The 12874-nt window shown below is 31.4% G+C and overlaps 1 protein-coding gene across 4 annotated transcripts in view; it reads right to left on the reverse strand.

The window, feature by feature from the left end:
* The window catches only part of CSMD3 (CUB and Sushi multiple domains 3), a 1253459-nt gene that overhangs the window by 731503 nt on the left and 509082 nt on the right, over window positions 1-12874 (reverse strand). For 3 of the 4 annotated variants that reach the window (XM_040494275.1, XM_040494273.1, XM_040494276.1), the window contains one exon: window positions 948-1025. The exons of the other annotated variant lie outside the window; for it this stretch is intronic. In XM_040494275.1, coding sequence (XP_040350209.1) covers window positions 948-1025 — 78 coding nt within the window. The remainder of the gene's footprint in view (window positions 1-947; window positions 1026-12874) is intronic. 4 annotated transcript variants of the gene reach the window in all.

Raw genomic sequence — 12874 nt, forward strand, 5'->3', positions numbered from 1 at the left:
CATGATAAGGTAGAAGATTTTTTCAAACTGCTATTGATTTATAATACAAATCCAAAAAAATTTTTGTTTATAGTAATATATATGATTGCCCTAATTCAGTGATTCTTAATTTGAGATTCAAGGATGAACTTCAGATGATCTATAAATCCATGAATTTTTTTTTAAGTTTATTTTTATTTATTTTGAGAGAGTGATAGAGAAGCAAGTTGGGGAGGGGCAGAAAGAGAGGAAGAAGGAATCCCAAGCAGTCTCTGCACCCTCCACACAGAGCCTGATGTGGGGCTAGAGCTCACCAACTGTGAGATCATGACCTGAGCTGAAGTCAAAAGCCCAACTCTTAAGTGACTGAGCTACCTAGCCACCCCTAAATCTCTGAATGTTAAGCAAAATTGTGTATAAGGCAACACATAAATAAGTGTATTTCAGGCCACCTTGTTATTTTCAAGAGAAAGCAAAAGTTAATTCTATAGTAAACTAATTAATTTACAAAAGAGTTGACTTAAACGGTGTGGATAACTTAATTTAAATTGAGGATATATTTTTCTCTTAAATGAAAAATTACCATTAAAAGAAATTTTTTCCCTAGAAAAATAATTATGTCAAACAAAAATCCTTATAAGAAATCACCAGTTTAAAAACTATCACTATTTTTTTTTTTAATCTCACATCCTAGAATTACAAAACTAGAATGCTATCAACATACTAGCTCAAAGAATTTTTTTACGTCTGAAACAGCGTCAGCTTGGGAGCTCCCCACATCAATCCATTAACTCAATACACATTTAAATACAAGAAAATATTGAATAATAATCATGCATGTTATATAGGTATTAATACAGTTAATTTGGTAAATACACAAACATTTTAAAAGAACACACACAAACAACACAGACACCACAAACTTCACTCTTGCACTAGAGAAAGTAACAAAAAAGGAGTACACTCACAGATAGAAAACTTGTTGCTGTTGTCTTTCCCTGGAAACAATTTAAATCCTCTAGATTTAAAATCTATGGCCTTTTTCACTAGTTAAGAAAACAAACAAAAACATGTATCAGGATATACAATTTTAAAATAAAATTCAAGTTAACAAATTTTGTTAGCATTGAATTATCCAAGTTAAAGAAACTGCTTTCTTAAGCCTGACATAGGGTACCCAGAAGAAAATAAAAAAAATAAAAAAAAAGAAAGAAAAAAAAGAAAATACAGCAATATAATCACTGAGTAGTAAAATACCAAGCAGTACAGAAAGAGTTTAAGTGTTCTATAGGGAAAATCCTGGATATATGGGTAGATAGGTTTTTAAAACTATGCAAGTTTTTATAGGATAGCAAAATACTACCAGTTTATTATAACTTCAATCCATCAAATTTTATGGAAAAATTAAACTAGGAAAATAAAAATACTGAGATATTATAAAAGTTTGAAAGATTTAATGAACTTGGTTCTTAAACTAATATATTTTTTAGGTAATTTAGCTTAAGTGGAATATTAGGATACATTTAAGAAAATGGTATAATTGAAAAAACTTAAAATATATTATAGTATTTCTGCCAATAACCATTTTCTTTCATAATCATTGCCTTAACATTATGATTGATGCCCATCCACAATCTATAAAATTTATAAACGTGAACTACCTCTATTTGGAGTTCATCTGAAATATTGCTATTGTTTTTGATATTATGATATTGAAAGCCAATATCATAGGAGGCTGGTATATTTCCTGTGTATTGTACTAAAATAGACATGACTAGATTTACCTAAAAGATAAATTCAATGAAGTAACTGATATATTTTAAAAACATTTTTTCAAGTATTTTGAATGAAGGAAAAGAAGTATTAGTCTTTTAAGAAGAATAAATTACTAGATTCACTACAGTTTCTATGTACTTTTTAAGTCATAAACAATGACACCAAGTGAAATAAAGGAAATCTATTTCATTGAAACCCCACCCGTGAAAAAAAAGTTATGCAACCTGATCTAATATTTAAATATCAATTCTTTTTAAAAAAAACAGCATGAATAAGAATACAAGGTATATATTTAACTTCTTCAATTATAATTTAGAAATTTTTACATATTGCTTTTTATAAGATTTATAGGCTAGGGATTATTACATCAGGCAACTAGGTTTTGTTCATGCCATGGATTGAAAAGAAGGAAAATTGACTTTGGTTAGATGGTTTAAAACAACCATTTCACAAATTCCTATCTGCTATTTTACCCACTTAGTTCAAATCATGAGTATTTTATTGGTTTTGAAACATTTTAAGGTGATTTATTTCCTCAAAATTAGAAAGGTAGAGATAGGGTCTGATGAGTTACTGGAATATATAGTTATGGACTAAATATACACACTGTTATAAAAAATAAGGAAATGACCAGTAAAGCAAGATTTGAGACCTGATTCTTATCAAATTATTAGTTGTGTGATTTTGGACAAGATTCTTTTTACGTCAGTCTCTTCTCTTAAAATAAGAAGCTAGGGGTAGATGACAGCTCAGCCATTTGACAGTTCTGAGATTCTTATCAGAAAAAAGAAATAACCACCTCTCTCAAGTCATGCTTCCGTTGTAATTCTTTTCTACACCTCCATCCCCATGGTGAGCCAGAGGTTAATTCTACTGGAGTATTCAACTGCTCTAAATTTAGCTCTCCCACTTGTGAATTTTCCTGCTTTCTTAAAATTCTTCTTAATAAAATGGGCATTTTGTGTTTTGAGGCATATTTCTGGATAATCCCAATCCAAACACGAATTGTAAGTAGGAATTCTAACTCTACCTTCCTCTGCATTATAACATTTGACTTCAACAACTGCAGGTGAGTCTGAAGATTTCATGAGAATTTTCACACAAAATTTGGAATTCATTGAGAAATAAAGATAAATAAATGAAACAATTGTAAACCCAGAGGCGAAAATTGAAGACAGTTCAGAGGATGAAAAAAGATCACTTCTATAACGTGTAGCTGGGACTGAAGAACTTTGAAAACTACAGTGGTAGAGTGTGTGTGTGTGTGTGTGTGTGTGTGTGTGTGTGTGTGTGTGTGAAGGTTTATGAGGGGTACTTAAGGTGATTATTCGGTTGGGTGAAGTCAGGAACAATGTGTATCTAAGAAAGCATCACCTCAGACCAAGGAGTTCTAGTGTTCTGGTTCTAAAGGGTCCTAGCTTTATTACTATTTTTTTTAAAAAACTCATTTTTCATTTTAAATTGAAGAAAACAGTCCATCTTTTTAAAACATATTACAATGTAATACAGATGCAGAAGATGGAAGGCCAGGAGAATATCCGTTTTAGAAGAAAAAAAGAATGGAAAATAACAGAAAATTTAAACCCACCAAAAAAATTTAAAGTTAAACAGCAAACACATACTTTGTTTTTTTTATGATTTCAAGTAAAAGAATATAATATATATATAACTTTATAAATAAACTGAAAGGACAAATATTTCAAGTACCAACTGCAAAAACCCTCTTCTAAATTATATATTGATGAAATGTTAAATCTCAAGTATATGCCATAAAATGTGCATTTTATTATGCATTCCCAGGTATATGTATGAAATAATAACATACCATTAAGCAATGAGTGCTTCTAAGTAAATACAACTTATCATGAAATTGACCTGATCTTTTCAACAGGTGTATTTCAGTAATGAGCACTTAAAATTTATTTTATCATAGAGATATATTAAAATATGTTGTGGGCTTTTATGCAAGTTAAGAAAATGTTAAATTATGGTATGTTGTTTGTGGCCATTCCTTTCACTGTACTCTGAGCTTCTCAAAGGCTGAAACGTGGAACTTCTATGAGTGTGTGATTGAATGAATACCTGCAGTGTTGCCAATCCTGGCTCATTTAACCAAAGACATTTTGTCAAGAGTATTTCTTTTATTAATCATAAATGAGAAGGGGGAAAGTGAAAAATGAATGAATATTCAAGTAGAAGTATTTTCATGTATAAAGCTATTTTTAAATCCATAATAACTATGTATGTTCTAATACTTTTATTAAAAATGTCATTAAATGCAAGACATGTAGACATGTGCACAAATATCTATTTGCTTTGTTTTCTTCTGTCTTCACATGCTAAGCAATTTTTGGTCATTTTTATTTATTGCTTGTTTGGTTTGACTTAAGCATAATGGAAATATTCTAAAATATAAACAAACTCTAGCAGAAAGGAAGATATTAGGGCAACAATCAAATTCACTTTTTTTTTAAGTTGTAAGCTCTGAACACAAGAAAAATCATTTTGTGTGTCTGTAAATCTTTGTTACATAAACCACTGTAGGGGATTAACACTGCAGTATTTTTAAGATCTATTATTGTTCTATCATCTTCAAAATCAATTTGAATTCTAAAATGCATTTTAAAAATTACCTAAAAATGGTGATTGATGTTTCTTAAAACTCATGTAACGTCCATGTTAATCAGTTGAAGTTACTTATTTGAAATTATTTCATTAATTTAGATTTCAATGCCTATTATTAACATTAACCATATATACACATACATGGATAAAGAATTTGATTTTGTTCAAATATTAATGTGTGTGTGTGTGTGTGTGTGCGTGTGTGTGTGTGTGTGCGTGCGCGCGCGCGTGCGTGTTTGGAACAGGCAGCCTATGACTTTATTTTTATGTTAGATAATCTTTACTAGTGTAAACTGAGAACATGTGGTATTACTAGCAGAAAATCAATTGGAAGGTAGTAGATTTCATGCTGGTGCAGTGTTTAATATTAGAAAATTCACCATATCACACAGATGTGATAGAGGGAATTCAACCATTAGTTGGAGGTTTGGAAAAGATGATCTTTAACTGTTCTGTCACTATGCTTCTAAAACTTACAATCATAAAACATCTCCTGGCCTCAAATTTCTTAATTGAAAATTAATAAACTCCTCACTACATAATCTCAAAAGTCATATACCTATAATTTTATAACCATATTTTAAAATTCTATTTCATTGCTACATATAGACAATATGCAATTTTGCAGAACTTTTTTACCTTTGAAAAAGAAAAAACAGACATGTTTAGTATTATGGAGAACAGTTTTTCATTGGAAAAATCTATTCCAGATTTCTATGGGATTCTAGTAAAACAACAATTGCATTACTTATTAAGTGTTATCTTTCATTTTCTACCAAGGTTATATTCTAACACAATAATAAAAACGAAACAATGCAATATTGTTTATTATTGTAAACATCCAAATTTGTAGCGTTTATTTTGATAATAATTTATCTTGCAAGTGTCAGTAGCTGTATTATAAATTGATGATTAAGTCAGATTACAATGCTTCCAGAAAGTAAAGCACTCTTTTGAGAAAGTAAGGTATTTTTATCTTCTTGATTTGGTGGGGTGGGGGTGGAGGGAAGGGGGAGTTACTTTTGCTTCATCTTAACTTTTCAAATGTACGATAATACCTTTGTCTGCTTGGTTTCTATATGGGGTATAAAATTTTAATTCTTTATCTTGAAATAATTACAATCCTATTTTTATCTTTACACTCAATAAATAAACTACACTAATAAAATTCCTTTGGGTTTTATTTTGGTTATTAAGGGGTGCCTGGGTGGCTCAGTCCATCACACATCCAACTTTGGCTCAGGTCATGATCTCTTGGTTCATGGATTCATGGTGGGCTCTGTGCTGACAGCTCAGAGCCTGGAGCCTGCTTCAAATTCTTAGTCTCCTTCTCTCTCTGCCCCTCCCCTGCTCTCTCGCAAAAATAAATAAAAACATTAAAAAACACCCTAATATGTATGGGGTGTCTGATTTAGAGAATATAACACATATCACTATTGACAGTAGATTCATTTCCATCAGTACTAAGAAATATAACCAATCATCGGCTAGGAATTTAATCACAGATCAACTGAACGTTAAAGAATGGTGTTTTATTTGTGGCATTTCTCCTATGCGGCTAGGTGTTGGGAGACCTGTGTTCTAGTCCCAAAACACAGGGGACAAGTGGTTTAACTTCTCTTTCATTTTTAAGAGATTCATTCATTTATCTAGGTGAAGAATTTGGACCAAAGGGAGAAGGAAAGAGTGATGTATTCTCAATTCTATCCCCAAATTCAAAATATATTCAGAGATTATACAAGTACTAAACTACGTTAAGAGAATACATTGTTTGTTTAAAAGTGAATGGTGGCTCCATGCAACATTGAAATTTAATACCTTTTTTTTCTAAATCCTCTAGTGTCAACTTATTTAGCATGATGGCTGCTAATTGGTCATTCCTTCCACTTTACCCTTGGAAGAAGAAAGATGGGGACACTATACTGACACCAGGTAGTATTCTTGCAGTGTCTCCTTTACCATCTTTCATGTAAGACTTACCAGTGGATACAAATTTCTGCAAAAATAATTTTGCATTATAAATATTTCTATAGAAATTAGAGGTATTTTGCAATTAGGTCATGTTTCTGGATTATACACTATAAAGGCATAATAGAAAATTCAGCAACATATTAGTAAGTTGCTTATGAATCTTTGTAAAAAGGATTTTACTTCACAATAATTTAAAAGAAGAGAAATAATACTGGCCACCACTTGATGAAAAAGGCAGTGATGTAACTAAGTGTGTTCAAAAGCACTTAAAAACTCATTCATAGAGACTTATGTATTAAGCATATGCAAGATTCAAACTATTCTCAAATTTAAAGTGATGGATCTGGATTAAATTTAGTAAGAAACTATATATATATTTTATTCTGTAAATCTACCATATTATCCCTTTTAAAATTACTAGGAATAAATATGGTTCAGACACTCCAATTTTCTAAATCCCTAAACTTTGATTTTTGCTACTCCGCTAACTTATGGCTAGCCCTTTATCCTGCATATAAAGTGTATAAATATAAATTTATGTGTTGCCCAATTTTTAGTTGAAAGAAAATTTACAATTATATATTGTACCACTATGCTTAAATTCTACAACAAATTTCAAGTATTGGAACATAGCAAGAGTTTAACAAATGTTAGTTATTTTTATTATTGTTATTGCCAGTTATAATGCTAAGAACTAATCAGTTTCAGAGGCTAATACAATCGGGGCTGCAATATTCTAAAAAAATAAATAAATAACTATTCTGTGTTATGTCTTTTTCACTGTATGGACATGGTAGGTACATATGTTTATGTTAAATCATCTACTTTCCCTGGATTTCTAACTTAAATTGTTAGTTGTGTATCTCCCTACATCCTTTAACCAAAAGAGTAAATTTAATAAAAAATATATAGACACATCCCTAGATATATGATCATACTCGTTTTTATAAACACAGGTATACTAATTTAGCATATTTAAGGCATCCTTGTGACAGGCCCATTTCATTTTCACTTTTACAAAAAAAAAAAAAAAGAATCTTAAGCTATAAGTCTAAAAGTTTTAATGAGATCAACCTAGACCTTAGATATTTGAAATCTTATTTTTCAATCATTTCAGATTGAGAAAAAAGTGTAATTTTTTTTAAGTTGGAAAATTAAACAGAGTGACCAGAGTGGAAAAGACACATCGTACTTTATAAAAGCAATTTGCTAATTTTCACAGGTCTTCTGACTTAAATTAGTTTTGTTGCTTTTTACTTGATACACTGGATGGACTAAATAATTGGTTGAAGAAAATCACACAACTAATTACTGGATAAGAACTCTAAAATTTGATATGGGCTTTCTTCTCTCCCAGAAATGGAACAAATTCAGGAATCCAAAACACTGGAATAGATACCAGCAGACGCATCCGCATTGCCTGGCGTAACAGGTCTTACGGTTATGGTATGCTGTAAAAATGTCAGCATTATAAAAGAAATGTGGAATTTTTTATATTCTCTTTAGGGATTCTTATAACTGGCATAATAAAAGTCACCATATGAGAAGACTAACCAATGGTGAGTTCACAGACATTTTTAACACTTTTAAAACTGTCTCAACCTTTGTTTTCATCTTTTTTTTGATAGTTTCAAATGAAATTTTTATTATCTTTAGTCCTACAATTAAATATTAAGATCCACTCCATTCATTTAACTAGCCCCCCCCTTTTTTTGGATATATTCTTTGAATAGAAATGATTTTCTAGTTGCTTTGTTTGTAATTTCTGTTCTCTTTTCATGAATTCATTTTATTAAGGATAATATAACTAAAAGTATTAACATGAAAAAAATAACTTTTTTTTTTTTTTTTTTTTTTTTAGTGGGACAGTTAGGATAGCCCTGGTTTGCGAAGGGATGCCTTAGGAAATACAAGGATTAGGCAAAACTTCTCAAATAATATCAACAAAAACATATATATATATATATATATATAAATAGATCTGCAGGTTTATAAAAAAAACACTTTTTCTTATGCAAAATAAAGTAATTTTGTGTCCCATATTTGTTTTACACTTAACAGCACAGATCACTTATGTATACTACAATGCCTTCCAATAAGAAACTAATTGGGAAAAAGCAACTGTTTGAATAATAATGACCACAGTTAATGAATATCTTCAGACTGAAGCAGTGGTATATATTCTTCCACTACAAATATCACTAGTGCAGTGAATAATTTCAAGTAAAAAATCCAGTATTTGAAACCGGTAACAATATTACTTTAATCAGTAACAATATTTCCTCATTTCTCTGATTTCAGATTATTATATTTTATCTAACTTCTTTACTGGAAGCCTTGGTATCGCTACCTGGAATCTGCCTAAAACAAGCAAAGATGGACTGGAGGAGTTGTATTTGGTGCAGAGTCATTCTGCTAAAGAAATGATGTTAAGGAAGCAAATAACTGGTCATCACCCATCTATGTTGTATATTATCTACATGCCTTTCCAGCACTATCCTCTTCCTTGTTTTTTGTGCCAAAGATCGATCTGAATAGGCTACATCCTGCCACACAAATTGGGGCATCGTCTAGCAGTGCTGGCGTTAACTAGAGCCTTATTACAAAAGCAAATTACCCAGCCTTACCTTTGACCTACTGAACTAGAATTTACGGTTTAATAAGATTCCCCGATGACTCTTACACGCGTTTAACTTTGTGACGCATTGGATTGCATCAACAGACGCTCTTATCTTCTGGAGTATTCCAGCAGGATGGAGGGACGGAGGAAAGTTAGATCAGGTTTATTCTGCAGGGTCTCTCACCATTAATTTGATTGGAGTTGACTAGGATCCTTAACTGAAGGTCACTAGTTTTTTGTTTAATACTAGTCTGATATATGTATCTCTCTGTCCAACATCTCCCTCCAGTCATCCCAGTGGGTCAGCAATGAAGCCTAACCATGGCTATTCTGTATTAAAGCATTATCCCTTGTGGTTTCTTCACATCTACTCATTTAGAAATAATCCTTTTGTAAATAAACCTTCCTTGAATTATCCCACGTTCCACTGTTTCTCAATGGACTCTGATGGATACACCACTGGTACACGGAAATCATGAGAGAGTTCTCTCAACCATCGCGTACCATGTTTATAACCACTCTTACACTTCAAAAGGTAACATTTGAGTAAAAATATGAGTGGCTGTTGCTCATAACTCTACCATTAGTTGCTTACTTAATTTCTAGGGAATTTTTTTAAAGATCTAGATCACACATCTACTCTCTTCTAGCAATTATCTGCTCAAGAAGCACAGAGAATTCACAAGGATAAGGTAGATAAAAAGGTAAGTGTGTTGGCTGTACTGAAGTTAGAGAGTAACTGAATTAAGGGTAAACTGGCAAACAAAAATATATGAGGTAAATAGAAACACAAGATGAACTGAATGCTACACATTGCTTTGGCATAATTTATATATGACATCAGTATGAATAGTGTTAAATAGAGCTGTATATATTAGCTGTTTCCATAATTCTCTATCAATATTCCATTGAACCATATATATTTATTTCTAAGGAAATAACCTAAGAAATTTAAAACTCTGTGCCAATTATTTGCTTAATTTGTTCACCTATTTTTACCTTATAAATTTTTTATCGTATTAGAGCATATTTTCTTCCTATACAGGCTCCAGAAGTGGGCAGTGTCATTTATTGCTTGTATATCTAAAGCACAGACACTCTATGCCTACTGTTTTTTAAACCCCAAAATATCCACTTAAAATGGGATTCTTTTCCTCCTTTCCACAGGTGTTAAAAATGGAGAAGCACTAAGCAGATTGCCCAAGGTCATACATATGTTAGTTCAAAACGTTCATTCATTTGACTCTGATACATTAGTCCTAGCATCTATACCACCACTCACTATGAATAACACCATTCCATATATTAAATCAGAACTCTCAAGTGTATATCCCAGAAAACCACAATAGATGGGGAGAGTGCATCCTATCCTCATTTATTTTTTAATGCAAAGCATATAATAAAATACTTAAGTGGTCAAGAATATCTTACTTTAAGTATGTTTTACTTTAATATAAAGTAGAACTGGATTCATTAACTTAAAATTGAATAAAGATATTGATTATTTACTGAGAGCGCCAAGTTTAATTCTATGGCTTGAAGGCTCTTAATACTTTATTTTAAAGATGTGAAAAGATGAATAAAAAAGGTGTAGCACAAGCCAACTGCTATATGAGATTCAAATCATCATGTCATCTTTTTAGAAAAAACCATCTTTGGCTGAATTCCTTTCTAATGGAAAGTTCAGGAGAGTTGATAAACTTTTTTTTTCTTAATGCATGCCTTATAAATGAAGAATTTCTAACCTCTCTGAGATCTAGATAAAAATCAATCTAGAAATTTGTCACTTTAATACCATTTGGATTGAAAAAGAAATGCCATCTGAAGAATATTTTAAACAAAGAAAAATCAAGCATCAACACTGAAAAGCAATAGTCCATGATTTAGAATACAAATGATGTAATTGTGAAGAGAAAAATATTCTATGCAATGCACCCCAAACCTAATACCATGCTGTTCTGCCATATATGAAGGTTCTGCTCTTCCTAAAATTGTAAAACTTAATTGTGTGATTTCACTCTGTGCACAGCAGGGCCGCCATATGCTCTAGAAAACTACATGCAAGGGAAGCAGCTTGTTGCAAAAGTGGGTGAAAATGCCCTGAAATAATTCTGAACAAGATAAAAATGTCTCTAACATAGGACCATTTCTTCATACTCCAAAAGACAGAGGAGTTCACTTTGGCACCAACTTTGAGCACAAATAGAAAGTCTAGCCCCTTCAAAATATTGTAATGAGGGAGAAGATTTAAAAGTCACAAACATCTTGGGGTGCCTGGGTGGCTCAGTTGGTTGAGTGTCTGACTTTGGCTCAGGTCATGATCTCCCAGTTTGTGGGTTCAAGTCCCATGTCAGGCTCTGTGCTGACAACTCAGAGCCTGGAGCCTGCTTAGGATTCTGTGTCTCCCTCTCTCTCTGCCCCTCCCCCACTCACCCCACTCACGCTCTGTCTCTCTCTCTCTTCCTCAAGAATAAACATTAATATTTTTTTTTTTAAGTCACAACCGTCAAATTTACTGTGACCATCATTCACAGATAAAATAATGAACTCTTGTAACCATTTGGGGAAATCAGTTACACACAAACCATTTTCATCTTCAGTCTTTAAAGTTAAGCCTTCCTTTTTAACCAGTGTAGGCCATATCATCTACCTTCGTTTGCCCATTCTATAAAAGTGAGAAATAGTATGTTATAAATAATAATCTACCAAGATATGTGATTAACGATTACTGGTGAGCATAACAATGGGGTTGAAATCTGAAAAAAAATAGCATTTCTGAAGACCATTGTTTTGAGGTGATAGTTCCAATTAACATGGAAAGAAAAATGCCTCCTAAGATATGCTCAAAGGAATATAAAAACACAGGGTCATCAGAAAATCTTACAATCTCTGCGAAGGAATAACTCAAAATCATGGCTTGAGGAGTAGCATTGGATAAAAATGTTAAAATGGTTACTTGCAAATTTGTCATTTGTGGAAAACAAAAATTTTCATTGTTTCATATTGTCATAAAGGTCCTCAGGCATTCAGGGTATTTTTATCTAACACCTTTTTAAAATACATAAACCTGTTATCAAGTAAATTCTAACATTTTGTTTTTTCTCTTCTTTCTCTCTAAGAGCAACTTAAAATATAAAATAATTAGAAATATAAAAATATATTTACTGGTATGAATGACATAGTTTTGACACTTTTACAAATGTAATGAAATGTGGTGATGGAATAGAAAATGAGGATGATATTCAATAAATAATTATGTATTTAAATAATAGATTGGTACATTTCTAGACATGGATTTTTAAATTGCTACCAACATCAATACTGAAAAAAACTTTCCACAAAATAATATAATTAGGAAAAATTCAAGAGAACAATGAAAAAAATGACAAGCTATTGATAAAGCATGCAATAGTCAATATTTATATGTAGTACACTAACCTAAATGTTAGTAATTCCCTATATGTTAAACATGTACACCTACTTGACCAATATCAAAGTACTTCCATAAAAGAAAAAAAACAATAATGAATATAATAATGAATATAATACATGAAAGCGTCTTACTAGGATCATATGTAACCAGATAATTTTTAAAAAGTTATAAACTCTCTATTCTGTTATTATTTACGTTAAACATTCATGGAAATCAATACATCACTTAGTTTCATGAAGGACCTGGGAATTCAAGCGGAGAAATGCAATTTTGCCATTTATTAAAACAGAAGAATGCTTAATTATTCAGTATTCACTCATGACAATTTTTGATTTGGTAATCAAATTTTATATCCTTCTTTTCACTGTTTGGCTTCCATCTATCAGTTAGTCTTTCAGAGATGAAAAATGGTAAGTAAAGGGAAACTAAACTTTATGGTTTTTCTGTTATTAATAATGCATTTTAAAATA

This window comes from Herpailurus yagouaroundi, unplaced genomic scaffold, assembly GCF_014898765.1.
Source record: "Herpailurus yagouaroundi ecotype Mexico unplaced genomic scaffold, PumYag 186, whole genome shotgun sequence".
NCBI lineage: Eukaryota > Metazoa > Chordata > Mammalia > Carnivora > Felidae > Herpailurus > Herpailurus yagouaroundi.